A 23,329-nucleotide genomic window follows, 5' to 3' on the forward strand; every position below is an offset into this window, starting at 1 on the left:
AGGTAGTAAGATTTTGTTCTTGTTGTGGTGGTTTTTACTGGGTTTGTTCCAATAAATCTATGCTTGAAATATCTGAGAGGTTAGTAGTATTCTGTGATTGTAACAGGTATGCCGTTTCTGTTACATATGCCCTGCATTTTTTATTTGAAATTCCAAGTGTCTTAATGTTTACATTTCAAAACAATGGGAAGGGTGTGGGTCCCTAATGTTTTTGCTCTGACTAATATTTCTGCACAGTAACACTCCTGTACTGTACCTTATATCTCAAAAGAAAAATTAAGTCATTCTCAAAGCCTGAAGATTTGTCTGATGACTATATGAATACTGGGCTAAGTTGCAATCTGAAATAATCTTTGGACATGTGTTTCTACCTGCTGTTCATTATGTGTGTTAAATTAAACTTCAGATGTTGGGGAATGGACTTAAAAGTGAGATTGTGAAAGCAATTTTCAAAAAAAAATTATTCAGTTAGAATTCTGCTGGAATTGTATCAATTTGTTTGCTTTATTTGTTTTAATGGTTTGTAGTCACTTTTGCTTATGGTTTGCAAAAATGAAATTATGGATTTTCCTTCACGTGGCACATGATGGGTGGGGATTTGAGCAACCTGATCTAATGGAAGGTTTCCCTGGCCATGGTAGGGGGTTGGAATAGGCGATCTTCAAGATCCTTTCCAACCCAAGCTACACTGTGCTTCATGGTAGCGAGCTGTTACAGTACTCCAGTCATTCAAACCCAATTCTTTGTTGCAGTCTGGAGAGAAAGCTCTTGATAGTATTCCAATTTGTTATTGTTTCAGTGCATTTTTAAAAAACAGACACAAATCACAGCTATAAGCATCTTTGTGCTTTGAAGGGAAAAAAAAAACAACCAGTCATGTGTGGGGTTGACCCCAGCCAGCAGCTAAACAACTGCACAGCTGCTTACTTGCTGCTCCCCCCCAGCAGGCTGAGGAGGAAATTAAGGAGTGGAAGAAAACTCACAGTCCAAGACAACAGCAGTTTAATAAGCAAAGGAAAAGGAAGAACAAACCAACCAACTAAAACTAAAAACAACAAAAAACTGAGTCACTTGCCCCCTCTCACCTGCAGTGTACCATGGTCCAGCCAGTCTGAGAGAACTGCTGCATTGCAAGAAAAACTCCATACCCCCTTCTTTGCTTTACTCAGTTTCCATTGCTAAGCATGACATTATATGGTGTGGAATATCCTTTTGGCTGGTTTGAGTCAGCTCTGTCCCCTCACAACTTCTTGCCCATGCCCAAGCTACTCTCTGGAGGGACAGAATTGGTGGGAAACAAAAGCCTTCATGCTGTGGAAGCAGTGTACTCAATATTCAGAGTACTGGTCTGGTGTCAGCACTGTTTTGACTATAACCCCGAAACAGCAAATACCATGTATGCAGTTATGAAGGAAGTTAACGACATCCAAACCAGAGTCAGTACAAGTAGTAACATATCTTTTCAGTAGTAAAAATACTCTTTTCTACAATGTGTTATGAAAAGCATTTTGTACATTTCTAGCAGCATCAATGATAGGTAGATGGACATACAGCTTAAATTTGTGAGGGAAGAATTTCTAGGTTTATATAAATACAATTTACTTAAGCAAGTCTCAATTTTAAAAATTCTAATAATAATTTAGAATAAATTTTACTTCTATGCTACAGTGACTTCTCACATATGAACGAAGTTGCAACATACATATTTGGCATTAGTGATGTCTTAAGCCACCATTGTTTTGTTCAACAATGATCATGCCATTGTGTTTTTGTGTTCTTTGAGTTTGATTTAGTTAGTATCAGAGGCAGTGATATTAGCACAAATAGGAAGCTGTAGCAGAATATAAGCATTTGACTTGAGTGTTTATGAAAATAAGCTTTCCCTGCCTCTCAAGAGCATGATTACAAAGTTTAGCTCATGTTCTTGTTAAAGGGATGTTTTCTTTGGAGAGGAGGGAGTTTTTTTCAGAAGTTTGACAGTAAAGCTTTCAGTGAAATACAGGGTAGAGCTGAAAAGACAAAATGTTCAGAAAATTACATTCCAATGAATGTTTGCCTTTAAAAGCAAAAGAAGAGCTTAATAATCTCATATGATGCATGAAATGAGTGGTAAAGTCAACAGAGTGGATATAGTGGTCATTGAAAGGTGAGGGAAGTAAGACAAGCCTTCATTAAACTTGGCCTTTAAATGTTTTTAAAAAACAAAATACAGAAACACCAAGTCTTGCACCTGCCAGTGCATGGAGAACGTATTGAAAAGATGACTGATAACCAATGTTTTTCTGTGCTTGATGCATCAGTTGAATTTGTCAATTGCTCTGAAGAAAGTGAAGACCACCTCTGTGTGTTCAGAATTCCTTATGTATCAGCAGCACCTGAGTCCTTTGAGAGATTTTGTATAGTGCCTGAAGCATTCAGCAGGGAAGTGCAGCACATGTTGAATAGCAAAGGTTGTAGTGAGGACTGATGTTTTGGCCGAGGGAAGATGGTAGAAATGTAGAGTTAGCAATTGTGAAAAGCTTTGAGAGATATCAGAGCTTCTTGGCTCTGGTTCTCTCTCAATCCAAAAGATCACAGGAGGTAACTGAAACAGATTAATTTGTAATTCTGATATAAGCATAAGTAATACATTTTTCTGCTGACTGTATAGAGTACCTCAAAGACTTACTAATAGCTGCCTCTAGCATGACATTTTATCCCTGTCACAGTGGTTTTTGTTAAAAGGTCACATTATGTGGGGAAGGAGATTATGGTAACCAAGCCATATAAAGGACTCCTGCAAAACACAGAACAAAATAGTAGCCTGTGCAGAGGTTTGTGATCTTCTGTATTGATGAGCTATAAAACAACTGTTTGCAAAATGTCTCTTGGTCTTCTGAGGTCTGATTGGTTTCTGAGTGCAAATGGGGGACATGTAGCTGCAGTCTTACAAGCAAAACTATTTTGACTGAAGTCCTTGAACTTTTTTAATTACTTAAATTTGTATCTTGGCAGAAGGAGTGGGCAAAGCTGTAATAGTCTGAGTTTAGCTTTTTATTTATCTTTTTATAAGCTCACTAGCTGTAATGGCAAAGCATCTTTCAAAATCTTAACTCTATTCTGTCAGTAAGATACATGTGGTATTGTACTTGCGATCTGGCTCATGCCTAGAAACAGTTTTTCTCCTGGGCCAGTTACAAGTAATTTTGGTGCTCTTGTGTAGCAGTAAAGAGAACTAGCAAAGTAAATTAGTCCAATACTGACATTTATGAGCTAAACAATTTGGACTATTTGTTTTTAGAAATGTGTTACATGAAATTGTAGTTGAAAACCAATTATTCAACTAAGAGGGAAATTCACCAGATAGCTAATGTATCTTAATCTTAGACACACTTCTGACACTTAGCCTTTTCTGAAGGTTGAATGACATTGGTGGTGGTTTCATTCTTACTCCCCTTTGGAGGTGGATTGTATTCCCCTTTGGAGCTGAGACGTTGTGCTGGCTTCCCTGCTCAGCTTTGCAAATACAGTGTAGTTCAAACTGATGTTACTGCGCTTTATCCACCAATGAGCAGTTTTGCCCATTCCCTGTATCTAAGGTACAGATTCCAGGTGGATGTCACAAAATCATTTTTTTCCATATTCTGTGTACGTAGGACAGATTTGAGTCATTATCATCTCTAGGATAAGGAGATGGTAAAACACCTTAGTTATTCCTACAGGGACTGTTTATGTAGAGGAAGGATAGTCTTGTTTCAGCTGAGATCCTGCCAAAATTTTTGTTGCTTATATGGTTTTTAAATAGCATAAACTACATTCTAAGGATTTTTATCTTTTTTTTACATTGTTTGTATGTATGTCTATGTATGTATGTGTAAAATTAAGTAATGGTTTAAAATTTTTAAGGATTTGGCCAAATTCAAACTAAAAGGCTGCTTGTTTTTTTTTTAATATATCTCTAGCTATGTGTTGCAATACCATTTGACTGTAGATTGTTTGATAATTTTTTTCTTGATTTTCAAAAGCTATTAAGGAATGCCTGTACCTATTTTTGTATAAAATCCGCTTTGATAACAGATAAACGGTTTGATATTTCTACAGATGAAAGTCTGTGTACAAATAGTGTTTAGATAAGATGCTTTAATCTCTTATTGTGCATATTTTATAATTTTAATTCAGGAAGTTAGAGTAATTTTTTTGTGTATACTTTTGTGACTGGTTGTAAATTAATCACAGAAGTACAGTGTCAGCATGAATTAATTATGCAAGTTAAGCAAATGGCTATTTCATTATTTTATTGAAATGCCAAGAGTTTGAGGAGGTCTTTTGTCTTATTAGCCAGAATTCATTGGGAAAAGACTTAGTATGTTTAAGGTAATGGGAAAATACTGCTTTCAGTACATCCTACAGAGATCCTGTTTAAAACAGATGACAGTCTGTCACGTTCAGTAGCACATCAGTCATCAGATTTATTCTAATTCCTTAAGCTGAACATTTCATTCAAGCCTGTAGATTGTCTTGTCAAGCTACCAAAAGCCTCAGAGCTTTTCTGTCAAGCATAGAGTTGCACCAGCAGTTCACAAATAAATGCTAAGCTGCAAAAATACTGTTTATTTTCTTTAACCTTTTATTCAGTTAACTACACTATTCTTTAGTGTTATTTTCTCCACATGTGTTTATCACAAGGTATTCGAGGGACTGCTTCCTAAACATGCCTCATCCTGACCACAGCCACTTCAGACCAAGGACCACTCGTTTTGGGGCATGTTGTTTTTACTTGTAGCAGTCTAGACCACCGTGGTTATCACATTCCTCCTCTAATCACAAAGGTGAGCAGCTTCATTTGCTGCAGACGTGAAGGAATCCCACTGCTGCTGCACCACTGACTGCGGTCACTGTGGCTCTGTGCAGAGTGCCTGTGGACTTCTTATCCTATATGGAAACTGACACTTGTGCTGTCAGCCCAAATAGCCAGAACATTCTTTATATTTATTCATCATAATCTTTCTAGGGTGTTTTCTCATGATGTATTTTGTATGTCTGTGTCTTTTTTTTTTTTTTTTTTCATTTCCCAGCCATCTCTAATTCTGAGCTTTTTGCTTTAAATAAAGTCTTCTCTGTAAATCATAGCACTTGCTTATGAAGTCTACTTAAGCCTTGCATGGTGGTGAGAACTTGACTTGAGACATACTTCCTTTGAAGTCAACATATGTATGTCTGAGGTAGTAAAACATTGAGGATGGTTAGTTGAAGTTAATTAATTGAATTAAGAAAAGAAAGTAAACTATTAGATTGGTGCATTTGTATAAATAGCATTTAAGGCCAAAAAATTACTTGTTAAGTACTGAAAGCCTCGTGTCCAGGTAAGACTAATCTCTATATTAAATTGCTAATGCTACAGCATTCAGTATAAAGTTGTGACTGCCCTTTTATAGGAAAAAGACTTTCTTGGTTGTATCTTTTAGCTATTAAAAAATTAAATCTAAGCGGTCTGTTAATAATTTTCCAGAATCAACAATTTCAGAACTCTACTTTTTATTTCTAATTCTTCACTGTAACTTGTGATTTCTTCTAATATATGTTTTTTCCTGTAATTTACATGCAATGCTAAATGTTCTTTCTTAATCTGGTGTTTTTCTTTGTTTTAAAGCCCTGCTCTTTTTAATACGTTTTCTTGGTCTGTTAAATGGCCAATGTGTTCTTTTAGCAGGCTTATTCCTGGAATGGATATTCTGAAAGACACATTATACATGTCTAAAAAGGAACTGTGGGGTTGAAGCCCTAGATAAAATTAAAGCCTGAGTATATAAAAAAAAGATTGTTAAAATGTCAAGATAATGAAAAGTCAGAAAATAAATTATACCTATTATTAATTTTGAATTGTATTCAAACATAGAAATATGTATCATGGACAAAAGCTGATTACAGAGAGATAAAATTCAATTTTACACTAGGATAATTGTTTTATGTATTTTACATTTATTTATAAGATCAGATAAAGGCCTGGAATTCTCAATATAAATCACAGTATGGTCCTGATGAATGCCAAGGTCAGTAAAAGGAAACCCCTTCACTTGAAAAACACATTGCTACTGCAGAAAATGCAAGGTGAATAAAATGAAACTGATAAGCACCATCTTTTCTATTATACATTCTTTACTTGCATTATAATGTTAGAGCTTAGAGTAGTTTTGGTTTTTCAAAGGAGTGAATAGGTATCAATGCTCTCAGCATCTTCCCATATATTATCTGGAGCCAAATTAACATACCTTTGCTAAGTAGAGATTAATGCAAAACTTACTTGAGGTCTATGAGTGAGAATGGAACTGTTGTCACAGTAACAGTGAAATTAGATTGGCCCTATTTAAACATTCTTGCATGTGCTGGAGATGTAGTTGATGGATCCAAATGTTACATAGATGGTGAAGCCCATAATTTAAGAGTACATTTTTGTAATAAATTACGTTCTATAAGGAAGGCTTATTTTATCCAGAGTCAAATCTCCAGTATGTCTTCAAGAGAAGGAAATTCAACTATTTTTCAGACTTGACAGGACAATAAAATGGATTCTGGATTCTCACAGAAGTGACCCTCTGTTGGGTACCTCAGCTGAGCATCTGAGTCGGTTTGAATTAAAGAAGAAGACACCCTCTCAGTAACTGAATTTGAAGTCATAATTTGAAACACATACATAGTGAACTGAAATGGCTGCCATTCATCTTATCACACACATGGCAATAAATAAGCTGTAGTGTTCAGTGATGGGTTTTCATATGTAGTGTATTGGAGCTTTTGAGTCCTTGGACAGTAAAAACCAGAGTTCTTTACATGGCATCTGCTTCACAAAAAAAGTGTCAGGTAGACCTGATGAGTATTTCATTAAGCTGGACATTTTTCACAAGTGTTGGCTTCCAAAACATCTCTTCATCAGCTGCCTTTATTCTGCAGCAAGGAGTTCTGCACTTACTGCTTTTTACAGAGTCCAGCTTTTTCGGGCTTCTGTCAAAGTACCAGTGTCACTGAGGTCAGGAATTTGTGCTGTTACCCGAGTTAGATCACGCCAGAGAGTTGTGGCAATGATTAGTGACTCTGCATCTATAGGGTGAGGAACTGGTGTCACTGAGCAGCTCTTCTAGAGAAGTTCTGGGATTACAAATGGTCTTTTGTTTTCTTCTAAATTGTAAGGTTTTTATAAGCTTGTAACTTGTTCTGCTTCAGCAAAGAAAGGGCCAGTGCTGCAGGATCATAATCTGATCTTTGATTTCTTAGGTAGGATTCAGGGTAAATGGTTTTGCATGCCAAGTGGGTTAACAACTATGGAGTTCTAGTATAGTGCTTGGTAAGCTTCTGCACAGGCAATAGCTCAGCAGCTTTCATCTGCTGGGCTGGTGATGAGATTGCTGAGGTCTACTTCCATGTAATCAGGCTTTCTTTCCAAATGCTGAAAATTGACTGGACTGCAGAAGTACAGATACAGAAATTCGGCTACCTGTGAGAATAGATTCACCTTCCATTTTTTGATACAATTGGATTTCTTTCAGGATCGTCATGAGGCCATTCCTGATTCAATACAATTGTGAAAGGGCAGTAATGGACACTGTCCACCTGTTTGTTCATGTATTCTGAAATACAGAGGAATGAAGCATCCATGAAGGAATCCTCTGTCATAAAGGTTATGGATTAGGGTGTGATGGGTGTTTCCAGAAACTGTTATTGTGAGATGTACAGTCAACCAGTTAAGGCTGTTTAAGATAGTTTTCTGCACAACAGCAGCATAAATGTAGGGTGATATAAATATACCTGGGAGCAATTTTGAGCTTCTTGCTTTATGGACTCAGAATTTGATGGTAGCAAGAATAAACAGAGTTGTGGGGTGTAACACTTTGCACAATGTACTGAAGGTGACTGCTGTGCAGGTGTACAAGGTAACTCTAATTAAAACAGTTTCCCCTTGAAATGTAATTTTGTTCCTCCTCTTCACTATCCAGTGGTAGACTAATATTTGTCTCCGGAATGTTTTTCCAGGATCTGAAGTGGAATTACAGTATCTGAAGGTTACTAAATATTAGGCAAAAATTATAATTCTCTTCATAGTTTAAAAGTATCTTTCATATTTCAAAAACCCTCCTGGATGTACAATTCTTTTGGCAAACATTCACTGTCTTGCACTAGAGAGAAAACTTACTATAAATAGCATAGGCTACTTTCATAGTGAGGTTCCCCTCCAGTTGTATCCAAATTTACCTAAAAAGTTAACAACTAAAAAGAAAAAATCAAACTAGGTATTTTATTGAGAACCCATTTAGTGTTACATATGACACTTTCATTCCAATAATACAGCCATTCAGGTCATTAGAAAGGTTGGGGAAATCAAGAATTATCTGTACTTCTTCAGCTCTTAAAAATTCTACATATAATAAAAACCAGCGATGGATTTTTTTAAACTGTAATCTCATAGAATATAATTATGTATGAAAGTGTCACTGTTTAGTAATACCAGAATTGCACTGTAAATAAAAATTTTGTTCCGCTTGCCATAGAAATTCATTCACGTTAATGTTAAACTCCATTTATAAAGAAGTTCATAAAAATGATCAGATGTGATCCAAAATGTTTTGAAAAAAACCTTTAGCTCATCTGATTAAAGAAAAAATGTGATCAGAGCATGAGTTTGCTCATTATGGGGTCTCTGCACTTCACAAATGTCTTGAGAAACAGGTTTTTAGGGAGGTATCTATTAATAGATATGAGTGTAGGTATATTTTTTTCGATCTGTCCTGAAAGCACTGTGGAAAACCTTCTAAATACTGAACTGCCTTTTCCTAAGTTCAGTTTATATAGTATCTTTGATAAAAAAAAAAAAAATAATCTTACATCTCAGTAAAGTTCAGTGTGGTGAGTAAATTAAATTGAATTAACTTAACTCTTTTCAGGCAGACAGCAAGTTATAGCAAAACCAGCAACTTTTCCACAACTCTTCCTTTCCCAAACCAGACTGTTCAGCAGATGCACAGTCCAGCTGAAGAACTGAGTACTGTGGAATACCTTCTTTGGATAAGCAGAAATATGAACAGAAATAACTGATTAGATACCGTAGCTTTAAAGTCTGCAAGAAATTAAAAGACTATGTTGAAGACCACTGAGAGCAGTGTCAAAGGGTCATAACTTATACCAGAAAAATTATGCCTTTTTTTTCTTTAAATTTAAGTCTGAATGTGTTAAGATTTGCCTTTGACAGTAAGGAGCTATGAAAGCACAACACTAAAAAAAGTTGCTTTTATTTATAATGAATTCTAGGAAATATTTCAGAAGACTTTATTCTTTCCTTGCAGTTGGACTGTGAAATAGGAAGTTATTTAGGAGTTTTCTTAGTGTTATTATTAGTCACAGATGCCCAACTAGTGCACATACCTAACTTTGTCAGGTGCTCCTTCAGCATGAAAGGGGAGATAAAACTGTGGAGCCTGCAAGTCTTGCAACTTCACAATGTCCGGGAATGTCTTCAGAATTATACTGAGTATTTGAACTGTTGGCCAGATTTTCCCTTTTTTAAATTTTGTATTTTATCTACACTTTTATAGGTATAAAATCTTGTTTGTTTTTTTTTTTTTTTAATCTTTTAGTGATGTCAAGCAGTGAAATACATAACTACAACATCTGACAAACAAGCCTCAAAATATTCAGCACAATTATGTGCAAGAGAAAGCAGCCATCAAAATAAGCCTGGGTTTCAGAAGTACTAAGGAAAGGTTTTTCTTCCTTCATCTAGTAAGTGGATTTAGAACTCCTTTGCTCCACCCAGGAATAACCGATCTGGGGCCAATATTCAGCTGCTATCTCAGCTCTAGTGTTTTGGCAATGAAAACATGAATGCATCTTGATGAATCAAAAAATAATTAATGCAAGATACTGGAATATAGGATGAACCTGCGGGAAAGAATAAAACATGGATCTGTTTCCTTTTACAAAAAAAAAAAACAAACCCAAAAATAATTCAGCGAGAATTCTGTTGCTGAAAATGGCTAGATAATCCTAGGTCTTGAATTTGTCTATGATTTTTTTACTCCATTTGTCTATGTGGAAAGAATCTGATGTTAAGGCTTAGAACCCTTAAGAAGTTTTTCTGTCAGTTGTGCAACATGCCACTTAGATGAATGAAACTGTTTGTAGTTTATATTCTCAGAGGAATTCTTTGGGGCTTCTCCACTGTAAATTACTTTCATGGTTTTGGCTGAATTATTTGCTTACTAAGGGTTTAAAATGAACTTAATTCAAAACGCAGTAAACAAATTCGGGTTTTTAAAAAACCGTATTTGTTCAGCTTCTTCATTCTGTGTGTTGCATGTAATAAATAATCAAAAGATTGAAGAATGAGAATGATCCACATATTCAAATATGAATAAAATTTTTAAAAGCTGGACTATTTCGTTCACTGAAAAGGAGCAGAAATGACAGAGTTTTCATTATGTGTTCTGACATTTCTACTTGTATTTAAAATTGTTCTGCACCTTGCTTTGGAAGACCTTTTGTAACTAAGTTTTCCATTATTTGTAACTTTTATCATTTTAGACAGTTGGGTTTTCTCACAGTAGGAATTTCCTGCCTCCTGGATGAAGTGGACTTATTTTTTGTAAGTTTCGGCTGAGAGAAGGCTTTGGATTTTTTCCAAACAAGAGTTAAAGGATGAATATGTTGTTTTCCCTGACATAAAAAAAAAAATGCAGCAGTTTGATTGGTAGCCTCATACATGAATATATTTTGCATTGCTTTCTTAAAGTTTGGCAGGGAAATTGATCCACTCTCAGAAATATCTGGTTTGTGACTGATGATCTAACTTCAGCTAATGCCTCTTTTTTTTCCTTTTTTTTTTTCTCTTTTTGTTGTTGTTTACTTGTTTTTCTGTGATTTTCAACTGCCTGGCACTGATTCGCAGTCAATGATGAGTCCCTTTAATCTTGCACCTTTCTTTGTTGGTGCAACATCAGGAAACAGTGCAGCAATTGCTATGGTGCTGAATGTTTGCAGGTTTAGCCTTTTCAGTCTTCAGCTTACATTTAAATTCTGGATATTCTCAACAGACTTACTTCACTGAGGTGTCTCTGGTTCTCACTGAGTTTTGGCCCACTTCAGAATATCTTACTCTTCTCTGGGAGTCCAAGACCATTTCTGAATGTGTAGCTTGTTATTTTGAATTGTACTTGTTTTCAGATTTTTTTTTCAGACACTGCAGTAAATGTCAGGGAAGCATTTGGATTAATTTTCCAAAATCACTAACCTGGTAATCATACCTAAATAAGCAACTGCACATAAGGCCTGCTATAGATCATGCATGTTAAGCATGTTGTATATCACACAGTCAATGCATAAGTGCTGAAAATGCTCAGAAATGTTGTTGTTGGAGTGTAGCAAACATAAAATCATAGGATAATGTGGGTTGGAAAAGACATTTAAGATCATCAAGTCCAACCATTAATGCAGAACTGCCAAGACCACCACTAGACCATATTCCATAATACCACATCTGCACATCTTTTAAATACATCCAGGGATGGTGACTCCACCATTCCCCTGAGCAGCCTGTTCCAAACCCTGCCAAACCTTCCTGTGAGGAAATTTTCCCTAATATCGAATCTTCACCTTCTCTCATGTAACTTGAGACCATTTCCTCTTGACCTATTGCTTGTCACTTGGAAAGAAGAGACGCCTGCCTCACTACATCCTCCTTTCAGGTAGTTGGAGAGAGCAGTAAGGTTTTCTCTCAGCCTCTTTTTCTCCAGGCTAAACATCACAGCTCCCGCAGCAGCTCCTCATAAGATTTGTGCTCTAGACCCTTTTGCAACTTCATTGCTCTGCTTTGAACACATCGTGAAGTGTGCCATTTCTCTGTAACTTTCGCTACTTGCTTACAAGGATGAAGTTCCTATTCATAGTCAATGAAGGCACTAGGTATTGGATCTAATTGCTAAATTAAAAAAAAAATCAGGAGTTCGGGTGAGACTATATGGCTGTTGAGTGTGTTCGCTCTGTTGCTCTGTACACTGTTCCTATGCTTTTACTGCTGTGCAAGTATGGTTATGGGGGCACCTACACTTGTAGCTAAAGGATAGCTTTCTCTGCAGGTAGTTACCTAAGAAAAGGATAGTTAATTTCCTTGTAAAGAACAAATAGGGCTAGTGTGGAGCCAATGTTATTTTATTTCTCTGAGCTTTTTAGCTTATGAAATTTCAGGCGATTTGATCTCTTTCAGCAGCTGAACCGTACGCTATAGAATTGGAGTAGTTGCATAATTTGGGTAGAACCAGTGCAGTGGATATGTTGCTTTCTGACAGTGGTGGAGGCACATTTGTGTTTTTATGCTGTTTAAAACAGCCTGACAGATACATAACTGGTGCAGATGTATTTCCCTGCAGGAAACCAACAGGCCCCTCTCAGTCCCCGTGTACAGGACTGAATCTTGAAAGGTTGGCACATTTCTGACAGGCCTCTGCATGTTCAGTGTTCATGATAGTTTTTGGTCAGGCTCCAATATCCACACTGTTTGTAGCCTTCATGCTTTTTATTTTTACTGCATTTGCTGTCAGGAAAAATGGTGCTATTTGAAGGTACCTTGAGAAATGTGAGTTGGCTGGATGAATCAAGTTTCTCTGCTTCAGTGTGGTTTTTTACCTCCTTTTCCTCATTGAGTCCCTGTTCAGTCATCTTTCTGTGAAGGCAACCAAACAATTGGAATATTTTTGGCAGAAGACATAATTTCTGCTTAAAGCTATTACTTGTACTAGTGGTTTTTGAATTTGGCACTGCATTGCTACTTAACATCTTTATGTGCATATAATGTTTTGTGGTTTTATTTTTACTTTTGTGGTAAAATCTGGGCTAGCAACTTAGTTCTGTGATAAAAGAAATTATGATTTGGGGTCTTGGAATTTCAATATATTGAATATACTATATAATGAATTTTGCAAACATAAGCACTGTAGACTCATGTTTCTTGAAATATTTCTGTAGTTAGCTTTGGAGCTCTTCAGTCACAGTAACATTTTTACAAGTTTGGGGGAAGGATGTATTTTGTGGGGCTTGAGGCCAGAGCTTTCAGAAGGACAGGTAAAATAACTGTATGAGTGGTCCATTTTTGGTTTACTGAAGAATGATGTGCAAACCAATATTTGACATTTAGCCTCATGCCAGATCATCCAGTCATGTAGTAAACTGAAGAAAATTGGGTGCTCAAGACCAGTAGGACTCAAAATGCTGTGTACACGGTGCTGTTTCACTGTTTCCTCCCTGTTGGCATTTAGCCTGTCTGCCACATGGGTGGTCTTTGGTTTTGTCTCGCTGCTATTTGGTGTTGGTAGGTCTGGGGCTCTATTGGCCTACCCTGTAAAGCAGAAAGCAACCTAATATTTTTTCTGTTACAGGAATTCTAGTTCTGGTGGGTCTGTTATGTTGCAATCCTTAGAATAACAAATTAGGTAGGCAGGAATTGCATATCATCCAGTTCAGAATGGGGCAATCTCCAAAGTTAGGTTGGGTTGATATATTCAGGCAAGTTTTGACCATATCCAGCTATAGAGATTCTGTAACCTTTCTAAGCAACTAGTTCCAGTGACTTTCCTCACTGTGAAAAATTTGTTCTTACCCATAACTCTGAGTTTTCTGTGTTAACAGCTTGTCTCTCTCAGAAGGATCTGTCTCTGTTTTCTCTATTTTTTGCTCACGTAGCAGCTAAAACGCAATAAAATCCCTGTTTAGCCTTTTCTCCTTAAAACCAACTAACCAAACTGTTGCAAACTTCTCATAACTCATGTCCTGCAGACCCCTAATCATCTTGAATCACCTGCTGGACTTAGTTCAGAATATCCATCAGCAGGGCAAACTGGATGCAGCTCTTCAGATGTGCCAAATCGGAGGGTTTAATGACTTCCCTTAGTCTGCTGACTAAGATCCTGTCAACAGAGTATAATACACAGGTAGCCCTTACCACTGTGTAGTGCTGATCCTACTAAAATATTCTTTTGGTTCCAGATAAGACAACAGCTAGTTTAAAATGTTTATATCTCTTCCTATCTGTAAAGGCTATGGAAATTACGATCTGGTTGTAAAATGTTTAGAAATGGAGATCTGGCTGTCTATAACAATATGTCATGTGATACATAATACTGAGTTTTAAGGCCAGTGAAGCGTTTACAACCAAACTGAAGAATGGCTAAGTAATTTGGCAGTTCACACCTGATTGAAGCATGTCATAGTTTCATTGTTAGAATGAAAATAATGTTAGTTAGAGTGTCACAGAAGAAAGATGCTTCACATAATGCACAGCAAGATGAGAAAAAGTGTGAAAAAAAGGAGAGAGTCTTTGACAAGATTCTCTGCAGTTTTCTTTGCATTTCAAAAATGAGGTGGTGGGCAGGGGGAAAGGAAAAGGCATGTGTTGTCAAAGAGAAGACAAAACTAAGAAAAAAGAAAAGAATTGGAGGACAAAGGACAGCTAAAAACTGGGAAAGAAGACAACAGAGCAGGCTGAAGATTGTTTAGTAAATAAAATACAAATTAAGATTGTTAATGTGAAAACGAGAATATGTCAGAGGGCAGAAGAGATAGGGGGCTGTTAGTGAGCTAATATGCACATAAACATTTCCTGATGCACAGAGAGAGAATTGAGCGTTGAAGACACATAGTTCAAGTTAGGGAGAAAAAGAGGAAAGTACCTGCACTTTTTTAGTTTAGGAATAGGTGAAACCTGTTATAAACCAGTTGGTTTTATGCATTTTTATGCCTACTCTCGTGCCTTTGTGAAAAGCATGACAAATGAGTGCTCTTTGGCTTACAGTATGCATCATTAAGAGTGCCAGATGCAAATTTTGTAGTGAGATTATGAAGAAACTGCTGCAGCAACAGAGGAAAATTATCTGAGCCCCGTTTCTTCATGTCTTTTCTTATTTATGCAGGTTAGTTGAAACCAACTGCATATGTTTTATCTCCTTTTTGGGTCAAGAATCAGCAGGGAAGAAAAGCCAGGGATTACTGCTTCACTTTGTCCTCTGGGAAAATGTTTTTATCAAGCATCCAGATAATGAAGTTACTTTTATTAACCAAAGTCTTGAAGTCTTTAGCGATGTGAGAGTTTATAAATTGGAAGTAATGCTCATGCTGCATTCATCCAGTTCCAAGGTTAATCCACTTGTCTGTATTTTATATTCTTTTTTAAATAAGCAGAATATTTTGCACGAATTACTTGTGTTTAAAAGCATATAAAAGTAGTAGTAGACAATGCAATAAAATAAGACTCTGTAATCAAAGTATGTTCCATTTCACAGCTTTTAAGTATCTAACAGATGAGTTATTATTCCACTTGTAAAAAATACTTCAATTGGCTCTGTTATCCTTTGACTAGTGTTTTTATAACTGTCCAAAACTAGTTTTAACTTACTTTGAATTGCCTTAGATTTCTGATAGGCCATAAAGTTTCTTAAGATACGGAAGAAATGTGACTCTTTTTGGAGGAGTGTATCATTGAATCAAAATTTGACATCCACCTGGGCTAAGAAAACTGTCCGTTTGTTCCCTGGGGAAATGCTTTGAGAATGTAACTGGTTTTTATGTAGAGTACCCTCCTGAGTTAATGTTTTTAGTTCAGCATGCCCCGAGGCAAAACGTTTTAGGATATTTTAGAAGATCCTGCCAATCTAATTAGTCTTATGGGAATAATGCTAAATTCATTGTCTATTTCCCTCCTCATAAACTATATGATACTTCACCCTGCACTGTCAATGGCAGCTGTCAACTGCATCTTTAGGGACAACAAAAACGGACTCAGTGCCGTTCCAAGGAGCAGTGGGAACTGGTCTCTTGTTCCACCAGAGGTGGGGCAAGTGGGATAGCCCTCTGTGTGGGAAAACTCTTCCAAGACTGGAGGATTTTTGCTGAAGAATGGGTGCATTTGGTCGAGAGCAGCAAACGTTTGCATCCTGTCACAGCAGCTAAGGCCATGATTCAGTGGTTGACTTCAAATTCTTTCAAGGCAAGACCAAGGAATGGGGGTTTGCAGTCACGGGGTCTCCGTGTAGAGTGGTCCCAACAGTTTCTGTTCCTGAGGAGGGGATTCAGTAACTGAACTCCAGCTTAGAAAACTGATTTCTCAGTCCTGCCTGGGGAGAGAAAGCATTGGCCTTAGTGTTGCTGTGGTATTCTTGTGGGGTTGGAGTTACCTTGGGGTGCTCTTTGCATAGCAGTTATTCTTCAGACACTCAAGATATGTTACTTTCATATACTTTGTTTTGATTTAATTCCTATGAAGTGTTTGTGTTGATGAATAATTAGAACCAGAATTGGTATGACATCCTTTTGAATAAGCAGTTATTTTGTTAAGATATTTTTTTTCTCCTAAAATCCATTCATATTCCAAGGTACTGAAAGGCAAAGTATTTTAATGGTGTTTTTGCAGAATATTTTCCTGAATGGATTGAGGAAACAGTCATTCCATTTAGCACTATATAAAAAAGTGAAGGCAGTGCAATGAGCTTAGTTTTCTATTTTTGTCTGTCATAGATGTAAATAATTCAAACATTCAAACATGACTCTCATAGGATAATATTAGTATTTCCTGTGTGTTTCAATTTGACATTCTTAAGAAAAAGGTCGGTTTTCCTGAAATATAGTGCTGTTAATGCTGTTTTTCCCTGGGCTCCTGTGGTAAACTAGAATATTCATGTATTTCATGTGTATGCTTATGTAATTAAGCATCCACTAATTTCTTTCTCTTTGGAAAATACTTCTCCAAATCAGCACTCCACATAAAAAGATTTAAGATTATATCATCTGTTTGTTTAAGGTAAGCATTAGGACAGGTATTATTATTTTATAATAGATTCTTAATCCCTTGTCTGTGAAGTGTTGATGTTTTCATTAGAGTTAAAATATGTTGCATGTGTACAGAAAGCCTAAAATCTCAATATGTGGTCCTATCAATTTTAATTATTTGAATCATTAGAACAGCTAATTTTTTGCTTAAGGGTACACCAATGTACCATTGAATCTGTTTTTTAAGGTTTTTTCCAGTTTAATGTCTGAATCCAAATTCATAAAGAGTTGGAAAAATGAGATGTCTGAGCTATAGGATTCACAGGGATTTTATATGAAGCCTATTTAATCAGGATAACACTGTTATTAATATTCATAAAGTCAGCTGGAACACAAATGACAGACTATGGAGCCTAAAATTTTTTACTTGTGAATTTATTAAAAGCAGCTTAAAAAATTAATGGAATTTAAGTAAAGTTGACGAAAATGAAAATCTTATGTTAGCAGAAAAAAATCTATATTAGAACTTTGTCTGAGACCATCTTGCATTGATATCTTTGACAGATTTCATTGGTACTTAAAGAAGAAAGATGCATGAATGGTCATTTAAAAGGATTTAAACACATTGGCACATTAATTTTTACATGAATAATAAGTAGTTTCCAAAAGCAATTAACTTACAGTGTACAAGATTTGAATAGAAAAATAGGACTGTGACATCAAAGGGCAAAGCAAATGTGCAGTACATTTTAAACTTTTAATAATACGACTTCTTAAAATAATTTTTTTCTTTTCCAGAATAAGTAAAGTAACACACAAGGTATTTTGTACAGCTTGGGTTTGTTTTGAAATACACCAGGATCTGGAATAAATAATTTTTTTATGCCAAAGTGCTACTGATAAAGAACAATTTTAAGGCTTTTAAATTGACCAGGTGCTTCTGAATCAAGCTTTCCTACCATTTGTGTGGAAAAACAGGTAGATAGTGACCACAATGTGTAATTTTTCTCCCATGCTGCTAAATGCAGCACTGGGAAGCATTACTTATCTTTGTAGGTGGCAAAACAGTTAGGTCTGAGAGTTCTTTTATTATTGTACTTAACTATTAATTTTATGTGACTGTTGCATTTTATATTCAACCAATAGGGACATTTTCTTTTTCATTTTCACTTTCTTTCATGATGTCCTAGTAGTTTTACACTAGGACTAGTTGGATGAATAAATAGCAAATAAGAAAATTAGATTTAAAATTACCTCTAGCATTTGGGTTATAGTTTTACTTTTTATATTCAGTTTTGTCTCGGTCTGCCAGTACACTTTATTTTAATCTCCAGCTTTATTTTCCTGTCATTATTACACAGATTGATTATTAACAGATTGTCTTCAAATGAAAGTATTCGATTTTTCTGATGATTCCTTGTGTGAAAACCTTAATGGCCACTTTTGATCATTTTTGAAATGGTGACTTTTAACACTCACTGAATAATGATGGTTCAGTAAGTTTTGGTTCTAAAAATACCTTATGTTCAAGGTACCTTCTGTAAAGGTACATCTTGAACAGCAAGTAAGTATCATGCACAGTCAGCTACCTATTGCAGCGTTTGTGCTCAGAGTAACTAGTTTAAATACTTGGTGTCAGGAATATTTTGTTCTTATGTATCCTAACATTTTTTTCAGATTATGGGGAAATTGATTGGTACACCCTAGGGAGCCCCAATAATCTTTCCATTTTACTTTGATCGATAGGTGACCTTAATCTGATATCAAGAATTTTTAATTTTATTTTCTCTGTGTTTAAACCAGAAAATTCCTATTAGTTAGCAGAACCTATTTCACCTGTGAATACAAAACCTGTAAAATGAGCCCCTTGACTGCAGTCATGAATTTTTCCTGTGCCATAGTCTTTTATTTCCGGGAGAGGGCAGCATTTTCCTATATCAGCTGCAGAAAGGCACATGCCCTGCTTAGACTGTCAATGTTTCTTGTAATTACTCCCAGTATATTTGTTGCTTGCTTATGAATTAACTTGCATTTATGGAACTAAATCATTCCAATCATTTAATTACACCTGAGGAGCTGAACTATAATTGCTTGCTTCCAGCTAGGATCTGATATGGCTTGAGCAGTATTAATTTGGTGTTTACTTTTCTGAGTGCTAAAAGCATTAAAATGATTGTGCAATGGGATTACATTTTACTAATTGCTGGCATTCATTAGCTGGGTAAATGGCGAGGAAGAATGACTGTATATTGTGGAGGGATAAAATTATGGTTTTAAATAGTATATTACTAGACACATTAAGGCCCTAAGACGTGTTTTAAAATACTCCAGAGGTTATTAAATACCATATTTTCTTCATGTCGTGCTATATGAATATCTTATTAAAATACTGCAATTATTATGAACCTTTTTATGCAATATGTAGGGAAATGGCTTCATTGACAGAAACCTATTTCTTGATATTAATAACCCTCTACATTTTCAGCTAATCCAAAAGTAAATGAGGAACTTAGGAAAAGATTGCCAACTTCAAATCAACACAGTTACACAGAATTGAAGAAGAAGCATACAGCTTCATTTGAAGGGTTCTTTTCAGGGACTCAGTGTTCTGCGATATGAGGTGAACTTTTTCTTTTTAGTTAAGACCTAAGCACATCAAATCCTATGCATTTTTTTAATCATGCAGATTTATAGTCAACAATAAATATGAGCTAAATATGCATCTCTTGAATGTTTTGTGTACGTGTTAGTGTTAAATCTTAAGTGTTTGTACAATTATTTTTTTTAATAATTTTAAATATAAAAATGAAATAATCTGGTGGTTTACAGGAAAATAATTTCTTCTGTTGCTTTATTATTTAGGATATGTGTCTTGGTATAATTTGTTTGAATTTTAAAATATGTACTTAATTTTTTTATATCTCTTACATTTTTCAGCACAATGACAGCTCCCTGATTGCTGTCATAATCTAGCCACTGTATCTTCAAGGCACACACATCTTTTTAATAAATGTAAAAAAAATATAGCAGGGAAAACATACAAAATAAGCACAACTGCATAGTTAAGGATAAAACTTGTCCTATGTACAATACTTTTTAAAAAGGTGCTTGAATAAGTAATGCAATTTGTGGTAAGCTTACTGTGTTACCCAGATTACAAACTTATTTAGATTTCCTTGCGATACAGAGTATAATTGACTTTTTAACACATAAGAGAGCCTATATTTTAATAACCAAAATGATGCCTGATATGCATAATGGTTTACTGTAGGTCTTCTTGAGGGTTACTTCTTGAAGATCTTTGATTATATGAAATATTATAACTGTGTAATTAACTATAATCTGAAGTAATATGCATGTAGATATTAGGATGCATTATTTTGCTGTTTAGAAAGACCTGTAAATTCAGAGTAGGAGTGATCTTGAGCCATGTCACCTCTATTTTATCTAGGAAATTAAAGCAAGAGAAAGAATGCTATAAAGTGAAGCACATGCCACCATCTGTAATAACTGCCAAAGTGAGCAGTCTTGTTGACTGTAGCAGGACTGCTTGGTGTGATTTGGGCTGTGCTCAGTAATGTGTACTTCCAAGACCAGACTCTAGAAGAAAAAACCAAACTAATAAATAATTCAACAAAGACATCACATGCAACAGAAAACTGAACCAAACAATTATAAAAATTAGATGAGTGAAGAAAAAATATTTTACTGAGAAATACAATTTTTCACTGTCTGGTAAAGGATGCAGACTTCATTGTGCTGTCATAAAAATTTAAAATCATTTGTTTTGTAAATTTTCTGTTAAATGAAGGCAAAGTATTGGTGCATTATATTGTTTCAAGTTTATTTTAACTAGAGTTTGTTTTATTTTAGCTCTGAAACCTTCATGCAAAAACTGGACTCAGTGCCAGATCAAACAAGTTCAGAAGAACAAATGGAGAACTGGTCAAAAGGTAGGGACTTTAAAGATATTAATAAGGAACCTCAGGTGTTATACCAGTGCTAGGCAGTGACTGGAGTGTGTTTGTTCTTGCTGATATATGACTGACTTTGGAAGAAAAGAAAAAAAAGCCACAACCACATACTGCCCCTTAAAAGTACTTGGAGTAACAGGAGAGCAGCTACATGAATATAAAGCTTCACCTTTATTTTCTGGATTATTGAAAATGTTTTTGTATAGCTTTCAGAAGACTTGTTTAAATTCTGTACATTGCACTTTACTTTCCAACCTTTTTTTTAATTGTTAACAATAAATCTGAAAGTCTGTTCTTAAAGTAATTTTCTTGGCTATTCACTCTTGGCTTGGGTGTGATTAAGCCAATTACTAATATTAATGAGTTTCTCATTAGTAGCTCAGCTGAAAGTAAGGTAAGGCTTGGAGGTAAAGGTGACCTTGGTTAACTTGAAGCTTCCCCAGTTGATGGAGTTTCATCTTCGTCAGGATGCAAGTGTGTTTTTGCATTTTTAGTTGGTTGACCAGACACAATTGTTCTCAGATATATTCTTCTATATTTCATGACAGAAACCGAAGGGAAAAAAAAAGAACGACTGAATTTGAGAGTTCATTACATGAGTGACTGACTTTGTAGAAGAAGTGACATGGAGAAGGAAGAAAAGGAAAGACATAAAAAAGAGACCCTCACTTTAGGGTGGATTTTTACTAGTATGTGACTTATGTGTAGGTTAAAAAATACAAAATTGAATAGATGTGTCAACATCAAAATTTCCCTCTGTATCAGAGCCTCATAGCTTCTTGTTACATTTCCTTTTTTTGAGTTCTATACTATTTATTCTCTCTCAAAAGATAATAAATGTCAAGTTTCTAATGGAGAGTCTTTTTAGAAGGAAGAAGAAATGCTTCGTTTTTTAGATGATGCTTTTCTTTCATATGTAAAGGAATTTCTACCTATATTATTCTGTAAAATAAACTAGTCATTTTTAATTTATAGAATTTTGAGCTGTTACTGAGTGAAGTTCAAAAGTTTTTGAATCATATACTCTGTAAACAAAAATAGTAGTAATGGTGGTGTAAGTTAGTGGAGAATTGTATTTTGATAATTTAAATGTGTAATGGCTTAATCAGGCTTAGTATTTTTAGACCTTTAGGGGTCAGCATACCCTAAGAATGGTTCAAAAGGTTAAGTTTTCCAAAGTAAGCAAATGAAACTGATTCTCTGTGAAGTATTTTCTGTCTAATTGCAAGAAATTATGTTCTGCTGCTACTCAGAGATATTTTCAAAACTGAGTAGTTACTGAGTTTAGTGTGTATTATTTTTCTGATGCATGAAGTTAATATTTTATGCTGTTTAGACAGCTGTTTCTTCCAAGCTAATACTTACAGATTCATGTATCCAATAGAAGTTGTTCTATAAACAAAAGTAAAATTTATACACTTTTCTTGAGCATAATCATTAATAAGTCATGTATTTCTTTGTGCTTTTGCTCCTAGGAAATTTAGAAAAAGGGATTGTGGGTAAATCTGTCATCATAGTCATGTGGATGAGGAATTTTTTTTTCTTAGAATTTAATTTGGGTATTAACAGCTAAATTACATTCACTTGTCATAAAGATAATAGGTCAATTTCAGCAACATAATGTTCAGTATGTGCCCTTGGTGCTATTCTGGTGCATTTTCTCATTGGATTAGTTAATCACAGAAACTTTTCATTTTCTGTGTAAATGTGTGTGTTGAGGAGTATACATTTTGTGTCCTGCTTGCTCTGTCATCTTCGTGTCTTTCTTTATGCAGTTGGTACTGTGCTGTATTTAGATGTTCCTTTCTTGTAACTTGGAAGTTTAAAAGCTGGGTTTGGAAAAAGCCTATAATGATTTATTCAAAAAGAGTATATTGAAATATTGGAGATTATTTATCAATAAATAAGGATGGTAAAGCAAATATAAGATTAAATTTATCTGACTAGATGAAAATTTAGTCAAGTAATGAAAATTTAAAAAAACAGAAAAAAAAGATACAGAGAAGTAGGTTTATGGCGGTTCTGTGGTATAATGTGTAACCTGTTAATAGATGTTATAAAATAAAATACTTGAAAGAAAGGTAGTGTTTCAGAGGAATGTATCTGAAGTGTTTGAGGTTTTCTTTTTAACTTTCTGTGTTGTTTGGAGTATGGTATCCCTGTGTGGATTGAAGACTTTGTTCCGTTCTATTAGGAAGAATTAAAAGAACAGTTTGTGTGCAAGGCTTGTTATTTTGTGTTTGTATCTAGTTTAAATGTACTCTTTCTCTTGTTTTTAATAGAAGGTTGATGCCTTTTTTCATTTCCCTCTAAGGATACTTGAGAAAATGTACCAGGAACATTGGCAGCAGACCAGTGAGAACTGTGCCGCTTAGAAATGAAAAATATTCAGGATCCAATCTAGAAAGCCTAGAATCGTATTCAATTAAAAAAATAAACTTTGCAAATAGGTGTATATCTTTGCATTGCAGTGATGGTGGATGTGGGGAAGCACATTGCATTTGGGTAGAGTTGTTACTTCAGAAGGGTTTCCATGCATGATGGGAACTATGAAAACATTAATACTATGAAAACACAAG

General features: G+C 35.3%; 1 protein-coding gene across 2 annotated transcripts in view; it reads left to right on the forward strand.

Moving 5' to 3' along the window:
* Positions 1 to 23,329, forward strand: part of MIPOL1 (mirror-image polydactyly 1) — a 186,083-nt gene that overhangs the window by 9,710 nt on the left and 153,044 nt on the right. The window contains exons 2-3 of one of the 2 annotated variants that reach the window (XM_088167305.1): positions 19,262 to 19,396; positions 20,650 to 20,729. In XM_088167305.1, the coding sequence (XP_088023431.1) occupies positions 19,392 to 19,396; positions 20,650 to 20,729 (85 nt within the window). In that variant the 5' untranslated portion in view covers positions 19,262 to 19,391. The remainder of the gene's footprint in view (positions 1 to 19,261; positions 19,397 to 20,649; positions 20,730 to 23,329) is intronic. The other variant, XM_088167306.1, reaches the window with a different exon arrangement.

This window comes from Sturnus vulgaris, chromosome 6 (assembly GCF_052056855.1).
Source record: "Sturnus vulgaris isolate bStuVul1 chromosome 6, bStuVul1.hap1, whole genome shotgun sequence".
In the NCBI taxonomy this organism is placed as follows: domain Eukaryota; kingdom Metazoa; phylum Chordata; class Aves; order Passeriformes; family Sturnidae; genus Sturnus; species Sturnus vulgaris.